Here is a 15911-nt window from a genome sequence, read left to right as displayed (position 1 = left end):
TCAGTAGTCAATGTGATTTACTGAGTTTCTTATACCAAATGACAAAAAATATGTTAAGCACATGAGGCTATGGAAGTTTTTCAGTGATTATGAATGAGTAAATGTTGAAGTAATGAGGCTGAAATTTGAGCCATTATTGGAAAATAAATATTGATTTTTATAGAATTTATGATTTATTTAGACCAGTTGTAGCTTCAATCAAATACTATCAATGAATACATAATCATGTAGGCAGTCCTGTATATATATTACCGATACAACATCTATACACGAATCAGTGAAATAATTTTATACTCAGCTCTGTGGAGTATATATCAAGTGTCGTGTTGCTGTTGGAATCATTCAATCATTTAAGTGATGTATAAAATGTGAAAAAGTATTGCAATGATCAAACCCTTGTATTAAATACCATACAGCCTATTGATTGAACATTGCTTCCTACACAATCAATACAACATGTAAGTGCAGTGTTCTCCCAAAGGTCTGGGAGGAGGCTTTACATTTACTGTACATAGACTGTGTCCAATGAGAAAAATATAAACTTCACAATTCAAAATATAAAAAAGAGTTATTTTCTGGAAAATATTTTATTTGTTAGCTCACCTGAGCTGAAAGCTCAAGTGAGCTATTCTGATCACATTTTGTCTGTCGTCTGTCTGTCCGTCTGTCCGTCCGTAAACTTTTCACATTTTCAACATCTTCTCAAGAACTACTAGGCCAATTTCAACCAAACTTGGCACAAATCATCCTTAGGCAAAGGGGATTCAAAGTTGTGAAAATTAAGGGCCATACCCGTTTTCAAGGGGAGATAATTAGAAATTAATGAAAAATTTCGAGAAATTTTCAAAAATCTTCTTCTCAAGAACCAGAAAGCCAGGAAAGCTGAAACTTGTGTGGAAGCATCCTCAGGTAGTGTGGATTCAAAGTTGTGAAATTCATGACCCCCGGGGGTAGGGTTGGGCCACAATGGGGGGTCGAAGTTTTACATAGGTATATATAGAGTAAATCTTTAAAAATCTTCTTCTCAGAAACTAAACAGCCTGGAAAGCTGAAACTTGTGTGGAAGCATCCTCAGGTAGTGTAGATTCAAAGTTGTGAAAATCATGATCCCCAGGGGTAGGGTGGGGCCACAATGGGGGGTCGAAGTTTTACATAGGAATATATAGAGTAAATCTTTAAAAATCTTCTTCTCAGAAACTAAACAGCCAGGAAAGCTGAAACTTGTGTGGAAGCATCCTCAGGTAGTGTAGATTCAAAGTTGTGAAATTCATGACCCCCGGGGTAGGGTGGGGCCACAATGGGGGGGTCGAAGTTTTACATAGGAATATATAGAGTAAATCTTTAAAAATCATCTGCTCAGAAACTAAACAGCCAGGAAAGCTGAAACTTGTGTGGAAGCATCCTCAGGTAGTGTAGATTCAAAGTTGTGAAAATCATGATCCCTGGGGGTAGGGTGAGGCCACATTGGGGGGGGGGTGTTAAAATTTTACATAGAAATATATAGAGTAAATCTTTGAAAATCTTCTTCTCAGAAACTAATCAGCCAGGAAAGGTGAAACTGTTGCTGAAGCATCCTCAGGTAGTGTAGATTCAAAGTTGTGAAAATCATGATCCCTGGGGGTAGGGTGGGGCACAATGGGGGGTCGAAGTTTTACATAGGAATATATAGAGTAAATCTTTAAAAATCTTCTTCTCAGAAACTAATCAGCCAGGAAAGTTGAAACTTGTGTGGAAGTATCCTCAGGTAGTGTAGATTCAAAGTTGTGAAAATCATGATCCCTGGGGGTAGTGTGAGGCCACATGGGGGGGGGGGGGGGGGGTGTTAAAGTTTTACATAGGAATATATAAAGTAAATCTTTAAAAATCTTCTTCTCAGAAACTAATCAGCAAGATGATTCTTTATCATTGTTAAAACTTTGGCTCCAGGACAATTCTTCGGCCTCACAAGAAGGTTCAGAGTTTGATGTAGCTAAATATCCCATATATAAACAATTGTAAAGGATCTTTTTGAGAACTGCAATACTCAACATGTGATATGACTATAGAATTGAAGCAGGCAGCTATTTTTTCATTAGAATCTTTTTGTATTACTGTATTGAGTTATTGCCCTTGATTTATTGATTCTTGATTATTTTAATTAATGCATCCACTGTTAACCAATTATTGTGATGATTATTTTTATACAATGATAAATATTCAATGTATATAAGTTGTTCTGCATAAGAAGTTTTGGGTAAGGCCAGATTATTTTGTTTATTTTTGATTTCCAATTTTTAGATACTATGAATTATTTTAGGTTGGCACATATATAGGGACAGTGTCTATTGCATTTCGATGAGCGACTGTTTGGGGTTAAACTTGAACAGGTATGGATAGATTGAGTGTGCGGTCATTCCTGCCCTGTATCGCATTAATACAAGTGTGCAGTCATATCTGCTTGTATTGGTGGTGGTAGCGGCGGAGAACTAATGTATGGTCATCCATGCTGGTGTTCAGGCCTTTCTAGCGCAAGTGTGCGGCACTCCCTGCTTGCGTTAGGTTGAGCTGTTGGTGCAAGTGTGCGGTCATCCCTGCTTGCGTAGACGTTGGTACCTGTTGAGTTGCGTAGGTGTGCGGTCATCCCTGCCTGCATAACTTTGAGTCCCTATATATGTGCAGGAGCGGTGATTAAAGTCTGCTCTTGTAAATATTGGCAGCAATCAGGGCTATCCGAGTTCCAAGGGGGAAAAATGGATTTTATTTATACAGGATCTACATGTATTATTGTACATTGTCCAGATTGTTTGTTTTATGACTCCATGTAGCTGACTTTATCATACCTATTGTTCCTCAGGTGAGCGATGTGGCCCATGGGCCTCTTGTTTTTTAGCTCACCTGGATAAACTACCTAAATTGTGAAATTCATGGCCCCTGGACCAGGGGTTCAGGACATAGAGGGGGGAGGGGCAATATGGCAATATAGTGTTAATGCATATAATGTTTTAAAATCTTCTCTATTCTCACACATCTGTATGAAAAACTGACTTCATAATTATGTTCACCAGGAAGTCATCTACTAAAATTTTAAATTTCATGTCCCCTGGAGTATGGAATTTGACTCTAGGACAGGGCCAAAATGGATGTATAGGTGTTAATGCATATAATGTTTAAAAATTATCTTCTTTACTCCCACACACCTGAAAGGAAAACTGAATTCATGATTTTGTTGACCAGATCTTTAAGTTTTTTGCCAAAATTATAGGTTTCATAGTTCTTTTTGAAAGATTTCAGGCAGGGAGGTGGTCGTCATTACAAAATTATAATATTTCTACTCCAGAATGAAACCCAATTAAATGCATATATTAGACTCCTCAACAAGTTTGTGTATGAGTTATATGCTACTCAGTTGACCGTTAAGGCCTATTGGCCTCTTGTCCCATTATAACATTGGTCTACAGCCGTGGGTTCTGTAATGGTCTGTTTTTCCTTATAGGTGGTCCTAATTCACCCAGCCCCAACACTCCAAGGTCACATGAAGAACAAGCCTACCTGGATAAACTGAAACAGTTACAAAAGTATATCGAACCACTGAAGAGAATGATCAACCGACTGACCACTGGCAAAGATGAAGGTAAGTGTACATGTAAACAGTAGTTCTGCCAATATTGGTTATATCAAGTCTTTGTCTCGTTCACAATTGACAAGAGTTAATCAATGAAGCAATATGGCAGGAGATTGAATCATGATGTGAACTTAGAATGTAGAAATTCAAAAATTCCTGGATGCATTAAAGTCATAATTATTTTCAAAACAAAGTATCTATTTTACAATACATGTAAATGAGTTTGAAATTTTTGTAATGAATGTCTTTTACACGGTGAACTAGGAAATCAAAAAAATTTACTATTGAACATTTTTTTTAGAGAGCAAAAAGGACATCAGTAAAATGGAAAATCTTTTAAAGATTTTAACAGACCCATCCAAAAGGTAAATGTATAGACCTCTCCAAAAGTAGAAAAAAAATTCCACTGTTATTTTGATTTGTGATACATCTGTTTTTACGTTAATGAAATGATCTAATATTTTAGATTACCAATGGCAACCTTACTGAAATGTGAACAAGTTTTGGACAGCTTGGAAATGGCAAAGCCTGTAAGTATGAGTATTACTATCACTCACGGATCTTGGCCTGTACACCTTTTAGTTATTGTAAGTTTTATTGGTTTCCATTATTTTGACCTTTCAAGTAATGGTGTTTCCTCAAAGTTAAAACTTATACACATAGAAAGCTAATGTTGATTTGCATTAATTTGGTGTGTGTGATGAGATGTCCCATTTTTCGGTTCAGCCTGGAGTCGGATCTGTCCCATCTGCCACAACCACCATTACTTCCACCCCCATGCACATGTGTCAGCCATTACTGGATGCCGTGGCGACCAACATGAAATCTCCCATGTTTAACCATGCTTTACAGCAGACGTTTGGGCCTGCAATGACTGCTCTGTTTGGGGCACCAATCAGGTATGATACTCTCTCTGCATTGTAAATCAGATAGGCAGGCTATTGACTTAATCAAGCCATTTTATTTTTAGAAGAGATAGAGGACTGAAGAAATTCATCCTTGTTTATTCTTTTAATATGTGATTTTAAAATTTTGCTTTCTTTGAAAATCTCACTCAGTTCTAAATCTTGAGGTCATTCAAAAGTTTAAAAACCAGAACCAGTTGCAATGTACGTATTTCCAGCAAATATTTCAAAACTGTACCGTAGTTCTTTATGTTGTATTTATCAGAGCCCCAAGCCCTCCACCAAAAAAGAGGAAGAGAGAAGAGGTGGAGGAAGATGAAGATATTCCTCACATCCTGCAGGGAGAGATTGCTCGGCTCGGCAGCCGATTCCGTGTTAATCTGGACCCAACGCAGCACTCCAAATCTAAAGATGTCCATCTTGTCTGTAAAATAGGTAAGTATGTGAAAAAAGTATTGGTTAATTGTATTGCCATGCTATCAGTACAGTGGACATACATGTATATAGTTATTGCTTTATGAAGTAGTGGATTTTTTTCTAAAATGACATATTTATTAGGAAATTATAATATACTGAATTGATTTAATTGTCTGGTTGATTGATGAGTGAGGTGATATTATTGTCTGGTTGATTGATGAGTGAGGTGATATTATTGTCTGATTCAGTGATAAGTGAGGTGATATTGTTGTCTAATTCAGTGATAAGTGAGGCGATTTTGTTGTCTAATTCAGTGATAAGTGAGGCGATTTTGTTGTCTAATTCAGTGATAAGTGAGGCGATATTGTTGTCTAATTCAGTGATAAGTGAGGCGATATTGTTGTCTAATTCAGTGACAGTTGAGGTGATATCATTGTCTGATTCAGTGATGGTTGAGGTGATATCATTGATTCAGTGATGAGTGAGGTGACATCATTGATTTAGTGATGGTGAGGTGACATTGTTTGTTGTAGATGACAAGAATTTGCCCTGTGTCCCGCCCATTTCAGTGAAGGTTCCCGAGCTGTACCCCCAGGTCAGCCCCCAGTGTGACACAAAGACACAGGACTATGGTAAGTGGGCAGTCTCTTTAGACTTAGAAATGATCTGTCTTTGATATATTTCAATACAAAAATACATGGCTTACTTCTATTCTCATCTTCCTGGATACATTCAATTTTAAGCTTCTTTTAAACCCAAATATTGTCTCTAAAATTAAAAAAAACAACATTTTTTTATGAAGCACACATTAATGAAGACCCATGTCGGAGTACTTGTTACATGGTTGACATGATGCACTTTTACCTCTTGAAAAGTGTGATCTGAAATGAAGGAAATTTGACCTCTGTTTAGTAGGTTATAAAAAGGGTACTTCTGGTTTATGGGGGTTTGACCATCAGTGGAAAGCAAACCCAACAAAGAGTGAGTATGTACCCATCCTGTCTTTGATTTGTTTTATTATGGTGGCATCTTTTTTGAATTTCAGAATCAAGTCCTTTCCTGTCTTCCATACAAGAATCCCTGTCTCGATTGTTACTTCAGATGCCCAGTAAATACACATTCACAGAGCTGATGGATAAATGGGTAAAATTGTATATTTTAACAAATATCTGTCTGAATTTTCTGATAGTTTTATTATATTTTTTATAATGTCAGAAATCTATGTTTTATTATTGCTAAGGCCATATTTTTCTTACGTTACTAGCTGTTTTTCAATACTTTTTCTGAAAGAAAAAAAAGAGTTGATAGGTAAAAACAACTATTGGAATTAAAGAAACATTTTTACATGAATTTATAAAAATAATAGACACACCACCACCAACTCCAATCACACACCGAAAAGATTGAAAACAAATGAAAATTTCCTATTTGAAATCTTGTTCAAATCTCATTTCATATATGCTGATTTTCTAGTGAAGATTGCAGTTTACATAAATTCATTCACCTGACTTCACACACAAAATTTTATATTTTTTTTTTACAATTTCTGAAAATTTGGATCATGATGTCGGTCTTGAAAAAAAAGTTGCCCCATTTTAATTCTTAATGACTATGTATTTCCAGGAAATGAGTATCAGAAGAGCCTGTGCCGCACCCTCATAGTGGCGGGGGGGGGGAGGGAGAGAGTGTGTGGCAGGAATACTTATTGTGGATGTATGGACTGTAGCGTTGTATGCATGTGTAACTTTGTTGAGCTTATTTGCCATGTTGTTGATTAAATAAGTTTTACTAGAGTTGTCTTTCTTTGGTTTAAGTTCTATTTTATGGCGTGTATCAGTCTCGGACCTCGAATTGACCCGATAGGACCGGGGTCTCGGTTACTCGATACTCTTGTTATCAAATGACCTTTAATCACTTTGTGATGGCGACAATCGCCTTCATAAAATCACAGAAGGTTTTCTCATTAAAGGGGGGGACAGAAGATGATTGACGCCAGGACCGCAGTTCCGACAACAGTTATTGAAGTTTCCCCCATTAATGATAAAATAACAAAAGAAGTGGACTAAACTGTGAATAGTGGCAGTCCACTGTTTTGGCAGAATATAAATGTGGTGAAAATTATGGTCACATAGAGAAGTTATCATGTTTATGGAAGAATTTAATTTAACTCGACCCCGTTTCAGCAACTGTTTTGTGTTAGAAAATAAACAAAAATTACTGTTTATATCGATGGAAAATGGCAAAGGAATTACAATTTGTAACCTCTGCAATACGCTATAGGGCTAATTTTAATTAGACTAGTCCAACAGTGTCCAAGTTAAAGAACTAAGTCACTTTGTTGTGTAAAGGCTAATACCATGAATATATGTCCGCGTTCGCATCTTTTACACAATGTCTAACGAGTCTGTTTATGAATTAACAATAGTGAATATGTACATGTTGAAAGCTAAGACAGAGAAAAAAATAATTACGGACTACATTCTGAAGGACGTTGAACCCGGTATGAAATCCATAGGAGCCCGTCAGTTACACTACAGGCCGTGTGCAGTAAGTCATCGGGACAAGCAGACGTCAAAAGGCGCGCGCTTTGTGAGGAAGGTCGAAGCCCTTTCTTGTAGATGGCTGATCTGATACACCTTGATATAATGAACGAATACTTGATAAATAAAACCGATGACAATTATGACCCCCTCAGACGGGTCTACACCTCAGTCTTTTTTGATTCGGACGCTTCTTTGTTTATTTACTAAGGTTGTTGCCACTTTTTATACGTTTCCTTTTGATTGAAGGTGGTCGTCCGATTATGTTATATTTTCTTAAACACTCCATTTCGTCCAATTATTACAGGATACGTTTATGTCATTCTGAGGGTGACTCGTCGGTTGTGTAATGGTGGGTGCGGTAACCGTTTAATCAGTCCATTGTGGCCCTCCCCCTCCACCCCACCCCCAGGCATAATCACAGGACACAGATGTCACGTCTAATGGTCCTCTAATCAGATAGTGCCACATGGAAAGGCAGAAAACACGGGTAGCCAAAAAATCACACATGAAGCCTATAATTGGTCTTTTAATGGCCCATGTAAAAGCTTTGAATCCCACTGCCATTAAGGCTTCTGAAGATGCCTCAGAGTCAGCAAGCCGTACAATAGGTAGAACTACTGCGAGTACGAACATAGGACAGGCAATTCACAGCTTAATCACGGGGGTAATGTGTGTGATGGGGGAATTAACAACACCTGGAGACTGCACGTGGCCCAAATCCGCGAAATGATACCCGATCATTATCTCCGGAAACAATTTTAAAAGTCATTTATTGAAAATATTGGTTACATTCTAACACTGAATAAATTTGGAGGAAATTGATTAATGTTTATTCTAAAGACCTGTCCTAAATTAGGTCACATTGAAATTAAATTCAATGCTAATGTACCTTTTTTTGCTTACGTAGTCCAAATGGATATGAATGGGAGACTTTGATGGCGCTGCACCAAGGCCTTGCGAACAGCCTTAATTTGTTCAGACCGCTCATTTGTTCTCCCGATGATAACCCTCCAGTACCATACTGTACCAAATATGATAGATGGCGGGCCCGATCCTCAGTGCCAGTACAAGCAAACCTAAATGACTGACTGAAACGCCGATTTTCTACAAGTTGTGTCTTCTTGCTTGAAGGCTTTATAGATTTCTTAGTCACACACATTTCCCTTCTATTTTAAAGGGGCATGGTCACTATTTTGGTCAAAAATTATTTTTCCGATTTTAATATCTTCGATGCTTCAAAAAGGCATTTTTAATAGGCAACCGAAATTTGAGTGTCATTTGTTGAGTTATAAGCGAGTTACAGAGCATGAAATTCTTCGCTATGTAAACAAAGCGTTTGTTTACATTTTGAACGTTGAAGTAAAAATTTCAGTTTTAAACCTAAAACGGATGTGTTAAACGTTAGAAACTGTTTATCTATGCTGAAAATAAATAAAAAGATAGACAAATAAGCTGGAAAAGATTTTTTACTGGTATATTGAACCTATGTAAACAAAAACAGGGCACGAGCCTTGTTTACATGACAAAGAATTGTGAGCCCTGTATCTTGATTATAACTCTACGAATGACTCTCAAATTTTATTTGATCATTCGAAATGCGTTTCTAAAGCATTGTAAATAATAAAAACATAAAAACAGAATTTGATCAAAATCGTGACCATGCCCCTTTAAGAGCTGTGAATATTATAACTTGGAAATCTTGTGACCCTTCAAAGAGAGATAACCTTTACTTTGAGTCTGGGTGGTCAACAATTAGTCATTGCACTCACTTGAAATTTAAATAAGATATTTCTAGCCAGAGACATGGCAATATTGTAAGAAAATAACTGAAATGTTACTCAACTTTAAAATGTTTTTTTTCATTTAAATATCAATTAAGTATATTATTTATATATTAAACCATGTTAAACAGACCCCCCCCCCCACTCCCCTCAATGTTTTACTATAAATTGACATGGTCATTTACCTTTCTAAGGAGAAATTTACATTTTGCGTTGTACTTTCTTTCGAAATAAATTATGAAATTAGCATCTGTTAGACTATGTAATTTTTTTTGCACATATTCATCGTAGTAAATAAGCCCTTTGATAGCCATTTCTAAGTTACTACTGGTCCTAACTTCACCAAACTGCATGCATGGTGTGTCTTATGGCGGAGGTTAAGGTTCTTAGAGCTTGTTAAAGTTTTTGAAACTTGTATAGATTCAAGTTAGTTCAAATCATGACTCTGAGGGGTAGGGTGGGGCCACAATGGGGTAGCATTTCACGTATCGATATGTATAAGAAAAAAAATTAAGACTCTTCTTAAAAACCAATTGACTAGAAAAGCTATATTAAATTTGTGCGCATTTCTTAGCATTCTCAGGTAGTGTTGATTCAAGTTTGTTCAAATCATGATTTCCAGGGTTGGGTGGGGCAACAATCAGGTTTACGTGGAAATTTTTGGAGAAAATATTTTAGAATTTTCTAAAAAGCAAATAAGCTAGAAAAGATGAAACTTGTTAAAGCATCTTCGGAAAGTGTAGATTGAAGTCTGTTTAAGATGGTGTTCCGATGGGGCCACTTCGACCTTCGCACTTTCGCCTTTAGGTCGAAGATGCGAGAGTGCGAAGTTGCGAAGGCAAAAGTGCGAGAGTACGACGGCGAAGGAGCGAAAGTGCGAAGATGCGACGGCGAAGATGCGATGGCGAAAGTGCGAAGGTGCGAAGGCGAAGGAGCGATACTACCATCGCTCCTTCGCCTTCGCAACTTCGCACTCTCGCCTTCGCAACTTCGCCTTTTTTTATAACATTCAGAAAGTCTCGGTCGATTACATAGAATTTGATGCAGATACCGTACTCGCCGAGATTTTCCGATTAATCCATGATATCATGGTACGCATGCGCTAGGCCATTGTGCTTACTATGACTGTTTATAAATATTTTAATGTGTATATGTGACATATATGTTTACCAGTGCTGGCTATGTCTAATCATTATATACTCCATATAAAATGTAATGTCCGCCATAATGTATACATATGCACCTCTAGACTCCTGTCACTTACCAGCTGTCTGTTTACCGTGGATCAAACATATAGTAACATTCTAATTTCATTATGCGACACTCCTTTCTGATGTATGGATCTAGAGGGGGAGAGGGGGTCCGTCCCCCGGAAAATTCAATATTAATAACTTCACACATGCAGTAAAGGGGGGGAGATGGTCCGGATCTCATCCCCCCGGAAAATTTAATTTTATTAGTTATATTTAATAAAATCTCCAAAATATGTCTCGGAACCCTCCCCAACCCCGACAAATATAATTATCCATCCACCCCCCCCCTAAAAAAAAAGTTATGGATCTGCGCAGGCTGTTAAAAATAAATTCTAAAAAGTTCATCGTCTGCCTCAGATGTCCTTTTATACAGCTAAAATTGTCTTTAAACGATAGAGAGCTCCACAATTATATAAAAAGGCGAAGGCGAAAGTGCGAAGATGCAAAGGCGAGAGTGCGAAGTTGCGATGGCGAAGGTGCGATAGTAGTATCGCTTCTTCACCTTCGCAACTTCGCCTTCGCATCTTCGCGCTTCGCCGTTGCATCTTCGCACTTTCGCTCCTTCGCCGTCGCACCTTCGCACTTTCGCCTTCGCAACTTCGCACTCTCGCACCTCGACCTAAAGGCGAAAGTGCGAAGGTCGAAGTGGCCCCATCGGAACACCATAGTTTAATCTTCTCCCAAATGCTAAAACTACAAATGGGTGAGCGGTGTGGCCCCTGGGCCTTTTCTTCGATATATCTGAATTTCAAACCCCTCTCTATGGTTGTATTTCTACATAATCATTTAAACTAGCTGTACACAGTGTTCAGTAATAATTTGTAGGAAAATATTGCACACATTAGTATCATGTTTTTCTGTTAAAAAACTGTTATATTCTGTTATATTTATGCACTTTTAAGGGGTGTTCATACCCTAGATATTGTACCGGAGGGGTTAAATTTTAACCATTTTTAAAACAAAAGACACGTGTCAGCTTATTTCTGTAATATTTAATTTATTAAACCAGTAAAACGTTATACTTGTTCTTTTCACTGTAAATCGCAGAACTTTGGGGGGTATTCATGTGGAAACGCACGAAGTTTTAATGACACATGTACATGTATAAATAAAATCATTTTTCTTTATAACCTATTCTAAATTTTTTATTTTCTTTCGGTCAATTTTCTTTCTTTCCACCTATCTACACCATTTTCAAAACTGAAGGAGAGTTGGAATACCCTTCCTTTTATTAATCCGCAAAGTTCTGCAATTTTTAAAACATACAATGTTTTTTTTATTAAGAAAGAAATATCTGTAGATGATTAGTCAACAAACCTGCCGTCATCTTGAGATTGTTGACAAAGATTTACTAATGCATGCGTTTGCACTCCCCCCCCCCCCCCCCCCCCCCAAATAAAATCGATTTTATGATACAAGTTCGAACATGCATTTAGGTCCAATATACAAGTGTGACTGTCAGACCGGTTCGAATACCGGCGCCAGATTGCTCAGTTGGTAGAGCACCTGACTAGAAATTCAGGGGGCCTCGGGTTCGAATCCCGGTCTGGTGCGTCATTATTTCTCCCACCCCGTTACACAAGAAACAAATTAATTCATAACTATTTAGCGTTGTCGACTAAATAAATGTTCAACTATTGCGTGTGGTTATTATATAAATAGTGCCTGTTTGGGAGGGTAACAGTTGAAATTGACACCCCGAGAAAACCATTGTCAACCGACGCGAAGCGGAGGTTGACAATGGTTTTCGAGGGGTGTTAATTTCAACTGTTATCCTCCCAAACAGGCACTATTTATTTTGTTATACTGAATGTCTTAATTTTTAAGAAAATTTTACTGCTTTTATATAGGAATAACGTGAATTCTACAGCGAACCGTACGCGCATAATTTTCGCGCATGTAACATTTTTTAATGTTACCCGTTGCTAAGTGCGTTGCTAACGCTGAGGGTAATAGAAAATATTATTAACTGCGTCTTAACCAATCAGATTTCAGTATTTAACATGAAAGTATAACAATACAATATGTTAAGGAGCAAAAACGATGGTTCAGCGTTCTATGAACTGGGGCGGTTTTGTTGAGGGGCGCTTTGACGTGTACCGTGTTTACTATTGCCAGTAATATGGCCGAGCGTGTTCACGATCATGGACCATCTACAAGTAAACGGAGAAAGATAGATTCGTGTCTGTCTCCAAGTCTCGTGTCTCCAATTATCCTAGACGACCTATCAACAGCTATATTTACTCTTTGTTCATCCAAATCCATGTTGTTACCGTACAAAGTTACGTCATCTAACGCAGCGAGTCCCGTATCCTTTAGTAAAGCATTTTGTGAACTAGAAAATTTGGATAGAGGCTTCATTTTGGGAGATGTATTCCGACGAGGAATTAACATTGCAATTGATTTTCTCCATGGAAATATTCCCGAAGCAAAGCATGAAAAAATTATCCTAGAAAAACTTGTCAAGATTTTGAAATTAGGAGGTAGGTTGGTTGGCTACTTTCTGCTTTCAGTATCAGGTCCAAAAGCGAAAGTAGAGATACAAAAAAGTATGGAACGCCAAGTCACATAAATATTTATGAAGCAATTCTTTTAACTATTTTTTCATCTATTAAACAATATTTAATGGTTGTGATGCTTATGAATGGTAATCTAATCCAAATTTACAACAATAGCTTCATCTGTAAAACCATTTTAAATGGTTGTAAACTATAATACGGATGCTAACCTAAGTTTTTCTGCTTGTTATAAACAAACATTTTGCTGATAAATATGGATAAAGTATGTTTTGCAATCACAAATGGTAGTAACTCTCAGAAAATAATGGCGAATTTTTCAAATCTGTGAAAGGTGCTTCCTGCGATTTTACGTGGAAATTAATTCTTCACATTAGGAATCTACAGTATTTGGCAATCACACTAAGCACTGGTTAATGTAAAGGAAGGGTGCCACTTCTTTCAATTTGAAATTCATGGCCGATGCTGATGTTAGGGTTAGGCTCTATTTTATATTTCATGTAGTGAAAATGCATTGATATTTTGAAAATCTAATTTTGCAGTTGAGATGGTTGATGCAAACGTTGAAAGTGAAACAGACATGACGACTCTGCTGGCAAACCATCTTTTCGGAAAGCTGGCAATTTCACCAGACTTCACTATTTACAAAGGCTGTAAAAGTGAAAGAGGAAAAAGATGCAGCTGCAGTGATGGAAACTGTGTATTGACTGGAGATTTTGGAGATACCAGTATAGGTATATAGTAAATATAATTGAACAATAGATTTTAGGTCACCTGGGCAAGGCTTCTGTTTCATTGTGTCTGTGATAGATTCTCTATAAAAGTTTAGTTTTAGGTCAACTGACTCATGGTGTTGTTCCTAGTTCATTGTCAGTCATCCGTCAACATTTCTGTAAGGGTATTTTTAGTCATACTTGGTACAAAATTTCTTATGACTTAAGATCATTCTGACAAGTTCAAGATCATTGACAATAAAGAGAATAAAACTCACTCATGTCTGGGCTATAACTTTGAAATGGAGAATCACTGGAAGGTCTTATTTGATTCAAAGATTGCTTATGATTCAAGGATGTGTCCTGACCTTGACCTTTGACCAAAGTCATCTGCAACTTAAAGGTCACAGGCAGAAAACAGAAAATTCTTGTCTGGTCTATAACCTTGGAAAATCATTTGAAGTTCACACTTGATACAGAGATTTTTATGACCAGAGAGTGTGAGTGTGTCATAACCTTGACCAAGGTCATCTTGCATGTTTCATGGTCACTTATATAAAAATTGTAAAATTCATAACATTTTTATAATTTTCTAATGGAGACGCATTGCATGTTTATATTTCACGTTTTTTCTTGCAGGAAACCTGAAAGTATGGCATGGCAGTGTGGACGTTATTATCAAGAATGACCTTGTTATTGAAAATTTGGAGAAGGAACAAGACAGTCCCGGTGGAAAATCTCCTGTAGAGGTTAAACTGATAAGTGACAATTTGAGTAGAAATCCACAGCTGGTTGCAGAGACTATTGTGTTTTCATTTTTGCAAAAAAGAACACACCCTGAGCTGCCCAATTTTCTCATTCCATGTGTAGGCTTCAAGAGAAGTGCAATGCTTTTGATGTTATATGATTCAGAGCATGATGTCTTTTTAGAAAGTTCCCTTATTCCTCTCTTTTCTTCAACATGTAAAAACATGTTTTCAGTGGAAGCAGTTTTGGTCACTTGGCTAGCAGTCAATTACAGATTTCTTTGCACAGGCTTGACAGAAGAAATGCTCCCATTTAAAGCATGTTTCTTTGAAGAAGCTAAAAACAGAAAATCTGTATATGAAAATGATCTTCAGATGCATAATGTAGGGCAAACACCTATAAAGGAGACCACTTTACCAAACGAATGGGAATTTAGTGATTTTGTGATGGAAAGTCGGAAAAGAATAGGACAGTGGAAACTCAAGGGGAAAACATAGACTTGTTCAAGTAGTTCCATAATATATGTTTGAACAATTGCTATATTAAAAGGGTTACTCTACACAAATTTTTAGTAACTACCCCTTACATCTTATTAGCTCACCTGAGTCACACTCAAGTGAGCATTTCTGAACAAAATTTGTCTGTTGTCTTTCATTGCGACATAGTCATTGATGATGTTGTAAACTTTTCATACTTTTATCTTCTCAAGAACCACAGGGCCAATTTTCAAACAAACTTTGTACAGAGTATCATTAGGTGAAGTGAATTACAATTTGTTCAAATGAAGGGCCACCCTTTCTTCCAATGGAACTCTTCCAGTGGGAGATTATTTAGAAAGTGAAAATTGGATGAACCACAATCTCAAAAACTGCTTGGCCAGAAAATATTAAACTTTTGTGAAGACTTTGACAAACCGGTAGTGTAGATTCACGAAAAAATGGGCAATGATTGTCATTCAAAGTTTTACATTAAAATACAAAAGAAAAATCAATAAAAATCTTCTTCTCAAAACTAGTCAATTTATATAGAAGCATCATCAGGTAGTGTATATTTAACATTGTTCAATTCATGACCGCAAGGGATACAGTGGGACCCAGTTTTACATACCATTGTCATCCAAGTTTCTTCAAATCATGTTCCCCATGGGCAGGATGGGCCGTAATGGCCGATCAATATTTTACAAAGAAATACTTTATAAAAAAGTTTTAAATATCTGCTTTTCAAGAACAACAAAGATATAATTTGTCATATTTATATTGGAAGCATCCTCTAGTTGGGTAGTTTCTAATTTGTTCAGAGCATGACCTCTGGAGGTGGGATGAGGCCACAATATCTGATAGAAGTTTTTAAGCATAGAAATAGTCTCAATTAGATAGGAAAAAATTATTTGGTTTGAGGGCCATTATTTCCTCAGGTGAGTGTTGTGGCCCATTGG

At 37.1% G+C, this 15911-nt stretch overlaps 2 protein-coding genes across 8 annotated transcripts in view; both read left to right on the top strand.

Annotated features, from left to right (window-relative positions):
- LOC105340062 (mediator of RNA polymerase II transcription subunit 15) overlaps window positions 1-6722 on the top strand; it is a 37571-nt gene extending 30849 nt beyond the window's left edge. For all 7 annotated transcript variants that reach the window (XM_034483059.2, XM_066080116.1, XM_066080114.1 and 4 more), the window contains 8 exons: window positions 3473-3610; window positions 3903-3966; window positions 4068-4131; window positions 4328-4500; window positions 4772-4941; window positions 5457-5555; window positions 5969-6066; window positions 6547-6722. In XM_034483059.2, the coding sequence (XP_034338950.2) occupies window positions 3473-3610; window positions 3903-3966; window positions 4068-4131; window positions 4328-4500; window positions 4772-4941; window positions 5457-5555; window positions 5969-6066; window positions 6547-6585 (845 nt within the window). In that variant the 3' untranslated portion in view covers window positions 6586-6722. The remainder of the gene's footprint in view (window positions 1-3472; window positions 3611-3902; window positions 3967-4067; window positions 4132-4327; window positions 4501-4771; window positions 4942-5456; window positions 5556-5968; window positions 6067-6546) is intronic.
- A 5511-nt stretch (window positions 6723-12233) lies between these two features.
- LOC105340060 (uncharacterized) lies at window positions 12234-15463 on the top strand. Its single transcript, XM_011445897.4, has 3 exons — window positions 12234-12983; window positions 13559-13750; window positions 14369-15463. The coding sequence occupies exons 1-3, from the start codon at window positions 12623-12625 to the stop codon at window positions 14971-14973; spliced, it is 1158 nt and encodes a 385-aa protein (XP_011444199.4). The 5' UTR covers window positions 12234-12622; the 3' UTR covers window positions 14974-15463.
- The last annotated feature ends 448 nt before the right edge of the window (window positions 15464-15911 follow it).

Source organism: Magallana gigas, chromosome 3, assembly GCF_963853765.1.
Source record: "Magallana gigas chromosome 3, xbMagGiga1.1, whole genome shotgun sequence".
In the NCBI taxonomy this organism is placed as follows: domain Eukaryota; kingdom Metazoa; phylum Mollusca; class Bivalvia; order Ostreida; family Ostreidae; genus Magallana; species Magallana gigas.
Note: the sequence above shows the minus strand (reverse complement) of the source record. Positions and strands in the feature narration are given on the sequence as shown.